Below are 16837 nucleotides of genomic sequence, written 5' to 3' on the forward strand. Positions count from 1 at the left end.
CTGTGAAAGATTAATGAATCTAGTACTATTATAAGTAATTCAAAAAGCCATGTGAATTCCCATTAATATATGGCAACAACAACATTGTTTCAGATTCCTGAAAAGTAAACTTTTTTATACAAGATTTTTCCAGGACACTGATTAGTAGCTATATTGAGTTGGGGGATTGGATCAGTAGCATAAGGGATAGGGAGGACAATAAATGGGAAAACTGTTGAGCAGTTGAGCAGTAAAGTACATTTGCTAGCTAGCGTATAATTTTGATTTGAGGTAGCTAGTTTTAACGATTACTCAGCTGGCCTGGGTTAGTTATTAGTGCAATTAAATTAAAACCGGAACAAACTGTCTGTTAATAAACAACATATTGCTAACGCTACGGTTAGGGTTAGCTTTAGAATAAGGGTTAGAGTAAGGGTTAGGGTTGGAGCTAGAGTTAGGATTAGTAGATAGTTTAAATGTTACTGATAGTCCATCTGTTGATCATCTACAGATGGACTATCTAATAAAGTGTTAGCGAGAACCGTATTGTAGCCTTACATTCTGTATGGCGGAAAGTTATTTAAGATTGGCTAAAGAAAATACAAAAATATGCAGTTATTGTACATTTTCATGTAATTTGTTATGAATTCTGGGGAAAAAATGAATGGTATGTAATTTTACATAGATGCTGATTGTTTTACTATCTGCTGATATTACTTATTTGAGTTGTTAAATAATGTGTAAAGTTATTAAGAATAACACCGTATCTAAACACTTTTTAGTGGGCTTGAAACACAGCAGTTAAAGAAACTTAGATTGTGGTGAAACATACAGCAGCTGAAGCAACTTAGATTGTGGTGAAACATACAGCAGCTGAAGCAACTTAGATTGTGGTGAAACATACAGCAGCTGAAGCAACTTAGATTGTGGTGAAACATACAGCAGCTGAAGCAACTTAGATTGTGGTGAAACATACAGCAGCTGAAGCAACTTAGATTGTGGTGAAACATACAGCAGCTGAAGCAACTTAGATTGTGGTGAAACATACAGCAGCTGAAGCAACTTAGATTGTGGTGCAGTAATTTGAACGTTTTTTTTATATATATATTTTTTTTTACAGTTCATTTGACTGGTGAGAGGCGTCTACTGGCAAAAGGACTGAAATATTCAACCAATGCCTCACACTGATTGAATACCATCTGTCTTTTGTTTACCGTATCACACATTGTGTGAATTACAATACAGGGTTGTTTTCTCTATAGTTTATGCACCTTACAGAACTGTTTCTGTTTTTTCACATTGTTATTTTGTTCAAGTGTTTTGGATAATAAAGAATCATGAACACTTAGCACGCTGCACCTTGGTCTGGTCATTTCCACGACGACGGCGATCGTGACAAGAAGCTCTTATCCAGAGCAAAGAGAACAGTCTATGACTAGGGTGGCTGGGGTCTTTGACAATTTTTATGGCCTTCCTCTGACACAACCTGGTATAGAGGTTCTGGATGGAAGGAAGCTTGGTCCTGGTGATGTACTGGGCCGTACGCCCTACCCTCTGTAGTGCCTTGCGGTCGGAGGCCGAGCATACCAGGCAGTGATGCAACCCATCAGGATGCTTTCGATGGTGCAGCTGTAGAACCTTTTGAGGATCTGAGGACCCATGCCAAATCTTTTCAGTCTCCTGAGGGGGAATAGGTTTTGTCGTGCCTTCTTCACGACTGTCTTGGTGTGCTTGGACCATGTTAGTTTTTGGTCATGTGGACAACATGGAAGTTGAAACTCTCAACCTGCTCCACTACAGCCTTGTCGATGAGAAAAGGGGAGTGCTCGGTCCTCCTTTTCCTGTAGTCCACAAGACACCCAAACTGCTTGTTACATTTTGAATGCTTAGCACGACAGGAAAATGGTCCAATTCACACACTTATCAAGAAAACGTCCCTGGTCATCTCTACTGCCTCTGATCTGGCGGACTCACTAAACACAAATGCTTAGTTTGTAAATGATGTGTCACACACTGATCTGTTTCACCTGTCTTGTGATTGTCTCCACCACCTGTCCAGGTGTCGCCCATCTTTCTCATTATCCCCTGTGTATTTATACCTGTGTTCTCTGTCTGTTGCCAGTTCATTTTGTTTCGTCCAGCGTTTTCCCCTCTGCTCCTGTCTCTCGATTGTTCCTGTTTCCTAGATTTCCCGGTATTGACTATTCTGCCGGCCCTGAGCCTGCCTGCCTGCAGTCCTGTACCTTTGCCCCACCTTTTTTGATTACTGACCTTTGCTTGCCCTGACCCTGAGCCTGCCTGCCATCCAATACCTTTTCTCCACCTATCTGGATTACTGACCTCTGCCTGCCCTTGAACTGCCTTTTGCCTGCCCCCGTTTGATTAATAAACGGTTGTTACTTCGACGTTGTCTGCATCTGGGTCTTACCTGAAACGTGATAATACGAACTGGACATGACTGACCTAGCAGACTCGGACCAGCTGAGCAACGCCATCTCCTCCCAAGGAGCCACCATTGGTTGGCACAAATTTCTTCGTGACCTTATGGAAGGGGTCCACACCTTGGCCCGAATGCCATGACCGGGCGTTGGACCTCTTTCTGGAGCAATTCCGTGGGTTGGCTGGGAGGCAGCCTGCTACGACGGTAACCTCACAGCCCCACAGTAACTCGGCTGTTAGCAGCACCACCTCACCGGTCACTCTGCCTTCCGGGGAGCCCCACTTACCTCCCCCGGAACGCTTCAATGGAGAGCCTGGCACCTGTCGGGTGTTTCTAGCTCAGTGTGCCCTCATCTTTGCGCTTCAGCCCTCTTCCTTCCCCTTGGCCTGCTCTAAGATAGCGTGCCTTATCACGCTGATGTCCGGGAGGGTGCTCGCCTGGGCTACAGCTGTATGGGAGCAACAGCCAGCCATATATGTCAGTCTGGAGTAGTTTGTGGGAGAGGTCAAGAAGATGTTTGATTCCCCATTCTCCAGGAGAGTGGCTGCCCGGAAGCTAGGTCTCCCGCAGTGTGGCGGACTATGCATTGGATTTCTGCACATTGGCAGCTGAGAGTGCCTGGAACCAGGAAGCGCTGTTCGACATGTTCCTACACTGAGTCTCGGAGGAGGTCAAGGACGAGCTTGCCACCCGGGAATTACCGATGAATCTCGATTCCCTCATCGCCTTGACCATCAGGATCGATGGGCGACTACGGGAATGACGCTCGCCCGTCCAAGGATTCTCCTCGCCTCCTCGCCATCTCGGAAGTCCCCGACTGCTCTGTTGCCGAGAGAACCCGAGGCTACCCGAGGTTCCCAGAGAGTTGCCGAAGACAGCCGAGTCTCCGCTTCTCGAGCTTATGCAACTAGGCAGAGCAGGGTTGTCTCCAGCGGAATGACTATACAGGCTCAACACTAAGAGTTGACTGTATTGCAGGACTCGTGGTCATTTTGTGTCCTCTTGTCCATTAAAGACCAGGCTCACCGGTAGAAGCGAGTACTCTGTTGGGCCATATGAAGAACTTTTCTGATTCCCTTACTTTCACTCTGTTTCATGCCATTCTGCTGTAGGGAAACCAGTCAAAATCTATTCGGGTCCTCATCAACTCTAGGGCCGATGAGAGCTTTTTGGACTCTACCCTGGCTTCCGAGCTGGTCATCCCCACTCAGCCCCTCTCCATTCCCATGGACGCTAGAGCCCTGGACGGGCACTCTATAAGCCGGGTCACCCACAATACTACTCCCATCAACCTACATGTGTCAGGGAACCAAAGCAAGGCTATCCAGTTCTTGCTCATTAAGTCTCCTCAGATTCCTGTGGTATTGGGATTCTCATGGCGCCAGTGACACAATCACCTCATTAACTGGTCTACTGGTGCCATCATGGGCTGGAGCCCGTTCTGCCACGCCCATTGCTTAAAGTCAGCACAACCTGCCCCACAAAGTCTTCCTGGGGGCTCGGAAGTTGCCCCGGACCTCTCCGCCATTTTCCGCCCGGATGACTGCGGGATTTACCTTCTCCCTATCACTATTTCGACACTCTGTCGGGACCAGAGACCAAAACAATGGAGACCTACATTGGGGATTCCTTAGCTGCAGGATTCATTTGTCCTTCTTCCTCTCCCGCCGGGGCAGGGTTCTTCTTTGTGGAGAAGAAGGACAAGACCCTACGCCCGTGCATTGACTACCGGGGTCTCAATGACATAACGGTGAAGAACAGCTACCCGCTACCCCTCATCTCCTCGGGCTTCGAGTCGCTTCTGGGGGCCACTGTGTTTTCCAAGCTGCATCTACGGAACACCTACCACTGCACCAGGGACAAGTGGAAGACTGCCTTCAACACGGCCAGCGGTCACTACGAGTATCTGATCAAGCCATTTGGCCTTACTAACGCCCCTACTGTGTTCCAGGCTCTGGTTAATGATGTTCTCCGTGACCGGTTTGTCTTTGTCTACCTCGATGACATCCTCGTCTTCTCCCGCTCCACCCACAAACATGTGCTCCACGTCCGACAGGTTCTCCCATGCTTCCTGGAGAACCAGCTGTTTGTAAAAGCAGAGAAGTGTGAGTTCCATTGCTCCACCATCCATTTTCTGGGTTACGTCATCGCTGCAGGGAGTGTACAAATGGATCCTGGGAAGGTGAAAGCGGTGGTGGATTGGCCCCAGCCTACTTCTAGGGTGCAGCTGCAATTTGTCCTGGGGTTTGCCAACTTCTATCGCCGCTTTATCCGAGGTTACAGCACCGTGACTTCCTCCTGTCAGCACTCAACTCCCCCAAGTTCAGTTCACGTGGTCTCCAGATGCTGACTGGGCATTCTGGGACCTCAAACAACGCTTCACCACAGCTCCCATCTTGGTTCATCCTAACCCATCCCCTCAGTTCATGGTGAAGGCCGTTGCTTCGGATGTCGGAATGGGGGCTGTCCTGTTCCAGCGTTCTGCCCTGGACCTCAAGCTACAGCCCTGTGCCTTCTTCTCCCAATGCCTTAACGCCACAGAGAAGAACTATGATGTGGGAAATCGTAAGCTTCTCATGGGGGAAGATGGCGTTAGAGGAATGGAGGCACTGGCTGGAGGGGGCGGAGCATCCGTTCATCGTGTGGACCGACCACAAGAACCTGGAGTATCTCCGCACCGCCAAGCGCCTCAATTCCAGGCAAGCTAGATGGGCACTGCTGTTCATACGGTTCAACTTCTCCATCTCATACCGGCTGGGATCCAAGAATGTGAAGCTGGATGCGCAGTCACGCTGCTAAAGCCCCACCACTACTACCCTGGAACCCGAGACCATCCTTTCCACTTCATGCCTGGCGACGGACGGCACTCAGCTGGGGAATAGGGAAGCAGGTCCATGAGGCGCAGCGTTCCCAGCCAAACACCGGGGGGGCTTTGATAACCAGATGTTTGTTTCCCACTCCTCCAGACTTATCTGAACGAAGCCGAAGAACACCATCCCAACCGTGAAGCACGGGGGTGGCAGCATCATGTTGTGGGGATGCTTTGCTGCAGGAGGGACTGGTGCACTTCACAAAATAGATGGCATCATGAGGCAGGAAAATTTTATGGATATATTGAAGCAACATCTCAAGACATCAGTTAGGAAGTTAAAGCTTGGTCGCAAATGGGTCTTCCAAATGGACAATGACCCCAAGCATACTTCCAAAGTTGCTGTAAAATGGCTTCAGGGCTACAAAGTCAATTGGAGCAGCCATCACAAAGCCCTGACCTCAATCCTATAGAAAATGTGTGGGCAGGTCTGAAAAAATGTGTGCGAGCAAGGAGGCCTACAAACCTGACTCAGCTCTGTTACATCAGTTACATCAGCTCTGTCAGGAGGAATGGGCCAAATTCACCCAACTTATTGTGGGAAGCTTGTGGAAGGCTACCCGATACATTAAACAATTTAAAGGCAATGCTACTAAATAATAATCGAGTGTATGTACATTTCTGACCCACTGGGAATATGATGAAAGAATAAAAGCTGAAATAAATCATTCTCTCTACTACTGTTCTGACATTTCACATTCTTAAAATAAAGTGGTGATCCTAACTGACCTAAAACAGGGATTTTTACTAGGATTAAATGTAAGCAATTGTTAAAACTGAGTTTAAATGTATTTGGCTAAGGTGTATGTGAACTTCTGACTTCAACTGTAAGTATATTTACTTTTAGACTTTTACTTAATTAGTATTTTACTGGGCGACTTTCACTTTTACTTGAGTCATTTTCTATTAAGGTATCTGTACTTTTATTGAAGTATGACAATGGCATACTTTTTCCATCACTGATCATGCGCAAGAATGTGAGGTGTTTTCAATTATGGACAGCAGTGTCAGCAAAGAGCAGTGAAAAGGGGAAAACGGTTTCCTCTCACTAATGTCTACAGATTTATCAAAACAAACAAATATGTAGGTAACTCTTAAAAAGACATTGACACAGGCAATCCTCGTTACCTGGATACCTACCTTTCCAAAAATGAATTGTGTTATTTGGACACTATAATTGCAGTTAAAAGTGAGACACCAATCAGACCCCCAAGGACTGGAGTTGCCCATCCCTGAGGTAGAAAGGGTTGTGTAGGTTACTTTCTAAATGTAGTCCGTTACAGTTACTGTCCAAAAGTTAAATCAGTGACGTAACATTTTGATTACCCAAATGTAGTAGCGCAATTGGATAACTTTCAGTTAATTTTGGATTCGTTATCCCTTAAGAGAAGACAAAAAGGATCCATCAAATGCATTTGGTGGGTCATCTGACTCGCTCAGGTGGAACAAACTTAAACATGCACCTTTTTTCAAAGCTGAATTGAAAAAGGAAAATTTTTCTGAATTTAAAAGTAACTCAAGTAATTCAGTAATCATTTAGTTTTTCAAAAGTATCTGTAAGAGTAGCTTTGGAGAGGTTGTAGTGTAATCTTTCTGAGTAACTTGTCCAAAGATCCCCATTGGAATGTTCAAACAAGTTGGACAGGTAGCTTACAGTTAGTATCAGGTCGCAGACGGTCTTGTGGCCTTGACAACCGCAAGAGGTAGCTAGTAAACCACACCCTTTACCACCAGCTGCAAAGAAGGATTATACATGAGATCAAAGTGATAGTTTTAACCATGTTTTGAAGCTCTACAGTGTTTGTTTACAATGACATTGTTTACCACCAATGTAGTAAAACTAGTTTATATTTTGGGCTCTCATGGGTAACGCAGCTCATTTATAGGTTATATTTATAGGTTATATCCTTCAAGACTCAATGGCTAATTAACTTAAAAATCCAATAATGAATCTAGCTAATCCCATTTAAGGGAACCCCTTTTGGGCTACCGGTAATTGCGCCCCCCATATCGAGGCACAACTTCCATAGCCTAAGAACTCCCATTTTACTTCAATTTATAGTGTCTACATTAAATACTGATTTTGTTAACATCATCTCAATAGGGAACCTTACTAAACATTCCACATCTGTTTTCATGTCACCAAATTGTGTTAGATCTATCAGTTTCTTCTACTGCTGGCTGCTATTTGTTTACTGACAACTTTACTGGGTGGTATGGAAAGTTTTACACAGTCTCGCAACCAGCAATGCCTGTCCAATGATAGCGTTGAGTGTGGGCTGCACCACTTCTAGGTGGGGTTTTTCATGTATATAAATATATGAGTGCATTTTCCCAAGGCCCATGCAATCTGTCTGAGAAGTTTCACAGTCCCTACCTTTGTCTAGCTGGTAAGATATCCCTTTTTTTTATTCAATAGACCTTCTCCAGGAAATTGAGCATCTCGACTTCCAATTCTAGGTAACAATCATTTGTTCACTTCTCTCCTTTTTAGGGACTTTGAAACCATGTTTAGATGGGAAACTAACTTCACAGCTGTATGAATACATTCTAAATGCAGTGTAACGTTCCCCTAGGGAACTCACGTCGCTCATATCAGATAGCCAGTGTGGCTGAGGCGTAGTTGTGATATTTCAGAATTATTTTTGATTCATTATTTTCTATAACGGATCCATATGCCTCAGATCCTGTTATGTCTTGAAAAGCACTGTGAACTAACTGAGGAAAAGTGAGGAAAAGGTTCAAGTTTTGAGTGAGTTCTATCTACATGATTCCAGTTAGGCGTGGTCACCACCAGATTTTTTGCCAACATTGTGAAATCGATGGTGCAGTGACAAATAATGAATATGTGCACCATCATAAATAAACATTTCTATCCAGTTGTTGTAGGCATATAATTGTATTCTATGGAATGATGATTAGCCGATATAAGCGGCAGCCTATCATAGGCAGAGACATTGTTTACTTTTGTGTTGGGGATGAGTCCATGAAATACAGTTTGATGAAATATATGCATGGTCTGGTACTGGTACTGTAGCATATTCTGGCATCAAAGAATGAGCTTTTCAACTATAATTATTTTAGAAATTCTATAGACTTTGATGTCAATATAGAGGATATTATTAATACTGTACTGTGGTTATTACTGAATCCCCCTGTTTCTCTCTGCAGACGTTTGCCACCATGTCCTTCTTGCAGCAGACCGTCTATCTGGGCATGGCAGATGAGTCGGTAGGGTTCTGTTCCACTTACTTGAGGGAAAACCTCAATTTTTTTTCTTTCTTGTGGAATGTGGAACAACTTACCAGGCTGTGTTTGTACACTTGTAGCCAGTGATGTAAAGTACTATTGTAAAAAATAAAATAAAAAAAACGTTAAAGTACTCTTTCAGTATTTATGTAGGTTTTTTGGGTATCTTACTTTATAGATTTTTGGCAACTTTTACTTTTACTCCACTACATTCCTAAAGAAAATAATATATTTTTTACTCCATACATTTTCCCTAGCAACCAAAAATGCTCGTTACATTTTGAATGCTTAGCAGGACAGAAAAATTGTCAAATTTGTGTACTTATCAAGAGAACATCCCTGGTCATCGCTACTGCCTCTGATCTGGTCGACTTACTAAACATAAATGTAAAAAAAACAAGAAAGCCATGCAGTCTGGTTTTCTTAATATAAGGAATTTTAAATTATTTAAACTTTTTGTTTTACTTTTGATTCTTAATTATATTTTAGCAATTACATTTACTTGTGATAATTAAGTATATTTAAAAACCAAAAACTTTTAGACTTTTACTCAAGTAGTATTTTACTGGATGACCTTAACTTTTACTTGAGTCATTTTGACAATTGGGTACTTTTTGTAGCCGGATAAAGATTAGGGGGGGGGGGGGGGGGGGGGGGGGGGGGGGACAGAGGAAGAGTGAGAGAAAAATAGACAGATGTTGAGGATAGCAACAGAGAGGGTCAAAGAGAGTCTGAGAAACAAACTGCACAATTCCTTCTCTTTCCCACTCTATCCCTATTCCTTGTATGGAATGTTTCTCCCTTTGCTTCTGAATTATTCTCTACATTTTGTGAAGGTATCCATTCATTCACTGCATGGCAGCTAAGTGAAATTGTTCTCTGTCTCAGACCTTACTCAATCAGGGCACTGTGACTCCCTACCCACATTTCAGTGCCGATGGGGATGCAGGCATCTTGGATAAGGCCATCAAGGCCAAAGGTGAGGTTGTCACACACACACACACACACACACACAAATAATGTTTGAATGTGTTTCAGAGCAGAGAAGCTTAGGTGAATAGAACTCACTCCGTGTGTAAGCAGAGAAGGATATTCGGAGGGAATGTGACCGTGTGTACATTTCCGGGTAGTGTTTTCATTGTCTCTTGCTGGGGAGTAGTCAGAGCTGCCTAACCGTAAGCCCGGGGCCACACAGACACATAACGTTCATAAAGAAATTGATAAGGGCTCATGGATTAGAGTATGCAACAACGTTTCTTATTGAACAAGTCATTCCATCTTGTCTCTGTGACGTAGGTGTAGATGAGAACACCATCATTGATGTGCTGGTGAAGAGGAGCAACGCCCAGAGACAGCAGATCAAAGCTAGCTACCAAAAGGCTAGTGGCAAGGTAAGACGGGACACCCACTAGGTGCGTTTGGTTTAGCATGTGCGGGTGGCGGCACATGGGTGGAATTCGCACTTCAGGATCAATGGAACGATGCAAAACGTGTATAATCCAGAAACCTTGCGCACCTGGAAAGCTAAAACACACACTTGTGTATGACTGTGGAAGTGTGTATCAACCCTCTATCTGCAGCCTCTGGAGACTGCCCTGAAGTCGGCCCTAAATGGAGAGCTGGAGGATGTGGTTCTGGCACTGCTCAAAACGCCAGCCCAATATGACGCCCAACAGCTCAGACTGGCCATGAAGGTACACATTCCCTCAGTCACTCACTCAGTCACTCACTACTACTAAGAATATACAATACTACTTAGAATACAAACAAATGTGTATCTTTCCCTCCGTTCGGGTGGCCTAGAGACGGTAACAGATATAATACAAATAATTATAGAGTAATGATTACCTTCATCCTGTATTCTTGTTCTGCTGTTTAGTCAGACCCACCCACTTCCTAACACCCTACCCATAGTGACTCATTCTGCTTTATTATAGTGTTGTGTAATAACGGTGGGACTTTTAAAATGTGTGGGACTGTCTGTATTCTTTATACAATGGGTGGAGCTGTTTTAATATGTGAGGAGACAGTAAGAAAAGTGGTGATGAGTACCTACTATACTTTTGGTTTAACAATACACAAGTCTGTGCATGTGCAGTGTGTGTGAGCCCAGCTAGCACATTTGGTTCCTTGGAAGTTGTGGGAACATACGTTTTTGGTTTCCCATTGGTTCTGGGAACGAAGCCATAAGTTCCCTGACTGGTAAAATGGTTGCAGGGAGGTTCTGTGAATGTTGTTTTAAACGTTCTGAGAACGGAAGTGAAAATGTGTCTTGTTCTGGGTACGTATATTTTTAGGTTGCAGGGAAGTTCTGGGAATGTTTAGAACTCCAAGCACCGACGGGACACATGGAAATTCATTTGCCTAAGCATTAATAATGCAAACACATTAATTTTTTATTTTGGCACAGTCAGTGAGATTTGAACCTTTGACCTTTTGATCTCTATCAATGGAATTATAATTTTAGTGAAGTTTCTTAAAATGTGCTGAGAATGTTTCAATGCCAAACAACTATCTAGCACCATTCCCAGAAAGTCATGGGAAGGTTGTAAGCAGAATAACCATGGGACAACCACGGTCTCACCAATCTCTAAGAAACATAGTGTTCACAATGTTATGTGCTAGCTGGGAGGTGTCTGGCATAGTGGTAGACCTGTAGGTGCAGGTAGTGCCATGCTTCAGTCTGTTCTGTTCCATTTAGGGTTTAATGAACATGGCCCAGCTCTTTATGTGTTTCTGTCATCCAATCATCCAATCCAATCCTTTTGTCTCAGCTTTATGACTGATGTGACCCTTTTGTCCTTGTTGACCCTTTGACCCTCTCACCTATTTCTCTCAGGGATTGGGCACAGATGAGGATACTCTGATTGAGATTCTGGCCTCCAGGACCAATAAAGAGATCAAAGAGATAAAGAAAGCCTATCAGGAAGGTGTGTAATATGTGAATGTGTATATGTAGACATCCTGTACGTGATATGATAGTTACAACAAGACAATAATCATGGCTTTTTCTTGCTAGAATACAAAAACGAGCTGCAGAATGACATCAAGTCTGACACAGGCGGAGACTTCAGAAATGCTCTGCTCTCGCTCTGCAAGGTGTGTGTGTTTATTTATAGTTTCTTTAACCTCAGATGAAAAGTATGGCACAATCAACCTCACTGCCCCCACTCTCTCCCCCACATACTGTAGGCTACTAGGAATGAGGACATCATCGTGAACCAGGAACTTGCTGAAAGTGATGCCAAGGTATGGAGGAGAGTGTGTATTTGTGTGTGTCAGAATTTTTTAAGAAATCAACGTTTGACACTGGCACCGAGAGTCAATGTGTAATTTAATCCCTGTGTGTGTGATGCCTGTGCCTACTCTATTAATCCATAGGCCCTGTATGAGGCTGGAGAGAAGAAGAAGGGAACGGACTGCTCTGTCTTCATAGACATTCTGACCACCAGAAGTGCTCCTCAGCTCCGCCAAGGTGAATATGTGACAGCACAGCTCTATGTGAGCTAAATAAAAGTACAGACTCAGCTTCTGGTATATCATACACTGTAGTTTGACAAAACATGGAAAATTATGCTGCTAAACTTGTAAAACCACTTAGGAGACAAGTAGTAGAAATGCCCTTGCTAGAGTGCTCCTCTTTGTTTATGCCCATTCAGCATCGTTCACACCCTTTTAAGCCTTAGCCACACCTATTTAAGTATTCATATGTAAACACTGGTAAGTCAGCATTGGCATTGTCTTCCAGAAACTAGTCTCGCTACTCAAACTTTCCCCCACTGAACTTTGTCGATAAATAGCACCTGCTCAATTGAGGGCAGAAATGTTGTTGAGAGTTGTAGCAACACTTTTGCAGTTGTCCATAGCTTTCCAAAAATCTGCAGTAGCAAATATGATCTATATACTGACCAGTATATTAATGTGGATGCTACTGTGATTATAGATAATCATTAATTAATTGTGAACAATGATGAGTGAGAAAGTTAGAGGGATAAATATCATACCCCCAAAAAATGCTAACCTCCCATTATTGGTAATGGTGAGAGCAGGGCCGGCAAACGTGTGGCGAGCAGTCATTTTCCCCAGCACTTTTCAATTAGATGAGGCACTTTTGATTTTGTTAAAAAAATGTTTTAATGCAAATGTGTTTAAGTCAAGGACACACTGTTTCTTTGATTGACTTGCCTTGTCTGATAATTTGTCAACAAACACAATTAGTAGCCTATGTCCTTCTCATCAGAGGACTCCAGGTTATTGTGTGGGCTCACACCGTAGAACAGGGTTTCCCACACTCAGTCCTGAGGGAGGCCCTGGGACCGAGTTTGGGAAACCCTGCTGTAGAGCAATAGGATAAAGTGGCTCACCCTGACCAAAAATTACACTTCCAGTGTAGCAGTTTTTTTTTTTTTAAACAACTGCTTTTGCACAAAGACCCCATCACCTCCTCCCTGCCGACACACTTGACCCTCTCCAATTCGTCTACCGCCCTGACAGATCCACAGGCAATGCAATCGTCATTGCACTGCACACTGAACACTGCCCTCAAACACATAAACAAAATAAATGCATATCTGAGGCTGCTGTTCATCAGTTACAGCTGGGCCTTCAATACCATAGTGCACTCTAAGTTCATCACAAAGCTCAAAACCCTGAGACTGAACTCCTTATTCAACTGGTTCCTGGACTTCCTGACAGGCCGCCCCAGGTGGTGAAGATAGGCAACATTACCTCCACCCCACTGATCCGCAACACGAGGGGCCCCTCAAGGGTTTGTCCTCAGTCCCCACCTGTACTTCATGTATAGCCACGACTGCGTGGCCTCACACCGTTCCAACTGCATCACCAAGTTCGCAGACGGCATGACAGTAGCAGGCCTGATTACCAACAACAACGAGACAGCCTAGGATGTAGGCACCCTGACGGTATGGTGCCAGGTAAACATCCTCTCCCCCAACATCAGCAAAACAAAGTAACTGATTACAGTATACACATCTCCAATGAGCTGAAATGGTCATATTCACATGGACATCGAGGTGAAAAAGGCACAGCAGCGACTCTTCAATCTCAGGAGGCAGAATATATTAGGCATTTGCCCGAGGGCCCTCACAGTCTCTTACAGGAGCACCATCGGGAGCATACGGTCAGGCTGCATCATGGCAGGGTACGGTAACTCCACCGCCACTGACTGCAAGGTTCTACAGAGGGTGGTACGCTCAGCCGAACATACAATTGGGTGCTTATTGACTGCCATACAGGAGACCTACAACACCAGGTGTTGCAGGAAGGCCAAGAAAATCATCAAGGACCTCAGACAAGCAAGCCACAGCCTGTTCTCCCTGCTTCCATTACTCAGACGCGGGCAGTATAGGAGTATTATGACAAAAACTGTCGGACCGACCAATAGCTTCTACCCCCAGACCATCAGGCTGCTGAATAGTCACTAGGCAGCTACCTGCTCCCCCTCCTGCACCTTTGTAGCTCCCCTATGAATATTCTACCCCACCCCCCCCAAAGAACATTTACGTACGCTCAAGAATTTCACTGTACACTACGATTACATCTGTGACCCTGTGCATGTGACTAATAAACTTATCTAATCTATTCATCGTAAAATAATCTTTAAGAGTTTGTCAATTTTTTTTGACCCATACCTTTTTGATTATTTAACAAGTTTTAGCTAAAATCTCTTTATTTGAGCAATAGAAAAAATATAAGCACCCACCAAATTATTATAATTATTTAATTACACACACACACACACACACACACACACACACACACACACACACACACACACACACACACACACACACACACACACACACACACACTTATTTCTCAACACCTGTTAATTACATTGTAGCCCTATCTATAGGGTTCTTTATTTTTGTCATCACTTAGACACTGATGAATACTACTACAATCTAGATGTGCGTGTGTTTTCCCTTTTTCGTACACTGCACGTGCAACCACATTATTTGATACTGTTTGAACATTTCAAGTAACTCTCTCTCTCTCTCTCTCTCTCTCTCTCTCAGCGTTTGAGAAGTACTTCAAGTACAGTAAGGTGGATGTGACAAAGGCTATCGACCTGGAACTGAAGGGAGACATTGAGAACTGTCTGACTGCCGTAGGTGAGATGTCACTGCCAGGACCAGGCCTAGTAATGTTCCAATGTCTTTTATATAATCTGTGCATCACCCTCAATCCATGTCTTCTGCTGTATCACACTCTTCACTGGGCATCAGTCCTATAACATTACACTATGTTCTTCATTTTCCTCATGCAGAAAAAGGTCATGCTGTGAGGAAATTAACATTTATCTCTCAAGACTAAAATAATAATAACTTTTTAAATAGATGGGATGGCACATTATCCAAGGCAAATTCACTATACTACAACTCCTGCAATGCACTGGTCACCTCATGGCCATTCCGATACCCTTGCGACAGCTTTGGGGAATGCTGCCTCTTGTCTATGCTGCTCTATGATGTCATCTGACTGGTTTTGATATGTCTTTCAGTGAAATGTGCTGGAAGCAAGCCTGCTTTCTTTGCTGAGAGACTCAACTTGGCCATGAAGGTCTGTTTACTGTTAAACATACTTACAGTATGTATTATGTGCCAGATAAGAGTTTGCCCTGGGTCGTGTTCATTAGAGTATGCAACAGAAAATGTTTTAAAAATGAAAATAAGTGTTGTATATCAGACAAATCCAGGTACCTGTTACAGTACATTTTCTACCTAAAGAAAACGTCCCTGTTTTAAGATTTGACAATCTACAGAAGAACATGCAAATACTGTACAAGAAAGCACAAATATATCTCGGTTCAAGCTAAGGACTTTGCACCATCTGGTTATAAATCTTCAGTTTGTGTGCCTGTGCCATACCCCAGGATAAAGGAACCAGGACCAAGATTCTGACCCGTGTCATGGTGAGCCGTTCTGAAGTGGACATGGCCCGGATCAAACAGGAGTACAAGAAGACGTTTGGGAAAACCCTCTACCAGGACATTCTGGTGAGCAAACATCTCAAAGTAGAAATAAAAATAAATAAAAAACAAGGAACTGTTTCCCCGACCCAGATTAAGCATAGTACTAAACTAAAAAGCTATTTCAACAGATCCTCCATTGACAATGAGTTTAAATCCAGGACTAGGCTTAATCGGGGTCCAGAGTTTTAAGGACATGCATCAGATTGTACGAAGTATTCATATTTCTGGGTCCAATCTGAGATAGGACAGAAGACTGACCATGTGTGAAATGGGAAAATATGGCATCTGAAAAATAATTGTCAAACTAAAATGTTTATATTTTGTAGAGTAACTCTTATTTTATTTTTACATAATTTATTCAACCTTTATTTAACTAGGCAAGTCAGTTAATTAAGAACAAATGATTATTTACAATGACGGCATACACCGGGCAAACCCAGACAATGCTGGGCCAATTGTGCGCCGCCCTATGGGACTCTCAATCCCGGCCAGTTGTGATACAACCTCTTGTCTCTTACACCCTTAGAATGACACCAATGGCGACTATGAGAAGATCCTACTGGCCTTGTGTGGAAGTGACAGCTAACTTTCTCTCCTCTCTCACCTAGCAAGAATGGCATTCACACCATTTTAGAAAACTGTACACGAGGAAACATTCCCCTCCAATGCCTCAAAGTGCACTTCCCAAAATGCAAAATATAATGGTTCATGACAACTATCTGAAATGGCAGTCCTGATGTATTTTCGGCTAAATGCTAACAGCAATAAGCACAGTTAGCATGTTAAGCAGCATTGCATAATTTAGCCTAGCTTCAGCAGACTTGGTGATCTATTCCATAGTGCAATATATCACACACTTAACCATTTGTGTGCCAAGAATATACAGTGGCATTGTACCCTGGTTGAATAACTGGTCCTTTGTGAAAATAAAGCTTTTTATGTGGATCCAAATTGTCTAAATTTGACTGTGTATATATTTTTCATTCTAAAAAACGTATGTTTATTATTAGTAGAATTTTTTGCAATTTAGCCTGTAGCCTGTCTATGAAAGTTATAATTTGATAATCACCCACCGAGAATGTACAACCTCAGACCATGTCATGAGTTACATTTACAACACTGTAAAACACAGACATTGTGTAATACAAATTAGATTAATCTCACTCTAGAATTTAGATGTAATTATTTGTATTAGGTCTGTAATATTCATATGTGTAAACATACTGAATTGTAATGGGATGCATTTTACCGCCATATCATACTGTGCTATGATTGGTTAAGACCACCCAAATGGTTAGGTCATGGT

At 43.2% G+C, this 16837-nt stretch overlaps 1 protein-coding gene across 2 annotated transcripts; it reads left to right on the plus strand.

The window, feature by feature from the left end:
* Positions 1–7542: 7542 nt before the first annotated feature.
* On the plus strand, positions 7543–16482 carry LOC110525403 (annexin A1). Of its 2 annotated transcripts, none has more exons than XM_021605474.3 (13): positions 7543–7678; positions 8460–8519; positions 9426–9516; positions 9834–9928; positions 10118–10231; positions 11377–11467; positions 11557–11636; positions 11730–11786; positions 11919–12012; positions 14576–14671; positions 15061–15119; positions 15433–15555; positions 16058–16482. In XM_021605474.3, exons 2-13 carry the CDS (start codon positions 8472–8474, stop codon positions 16115–16117), a joined length of 1008 nt encoding a protein of 335 aa, XP_021461149.3. In that variant the 5' UTR covers positions 7543–7678; positions 8460–8471; the 3' UTR covers positions 16118–16482. The 2 variants fall into 2 exon arrangements, with proteins under 2 accessions (XP_021461149.3, XP_021461147.3); XM_021605472.3 differs by having other exon boundaries at positions 7585–7748.
* Positions 16483–16837: the final 355 nt, after the last annotated feature.

This window comes from Oncorhynchus mykiss, chromosome 6 (assembly GCF_057628025.1).
Source record: "Oncorhynchus mykiss isolate SJ-2025 chromosome 6, ASM5762802v1, whole genome shotgun sequence".
Classification (NCBI taxonomy): domain Eukaryota; kingdom Metazoa; phylum Chordata; class Actinopteri; order Salmoniformes; family Salmonidae; genus Oncorhynchus; species Oncorhynchus mykiss.

Excerpts from the sequence above, each read along its gene's own strand:
- LOC110525403 (XM_021605474.3), top strand. The coding sequence starts at position 8,472 with ATGTCCTTCTTGCAGCAGACCGTCTATCTGGGCATGGCAGATGAGTCG. Across the intron at positions 10,232-11,376 it reads AGCTCAGACTGGCCATGAAG|GGATTGGGCACAGATGAGGA; the intron begins GTACACATTCCC and ends TATTTCTCTCAG. Across the intron at positions 11,787-11,918 it reads TTGCTGAAAGTGATGCCAAG|GCCCTGTATGAGGCTGGAGA; the intron begins GTATGGAGGAGA and ends ATTAATCCATAG.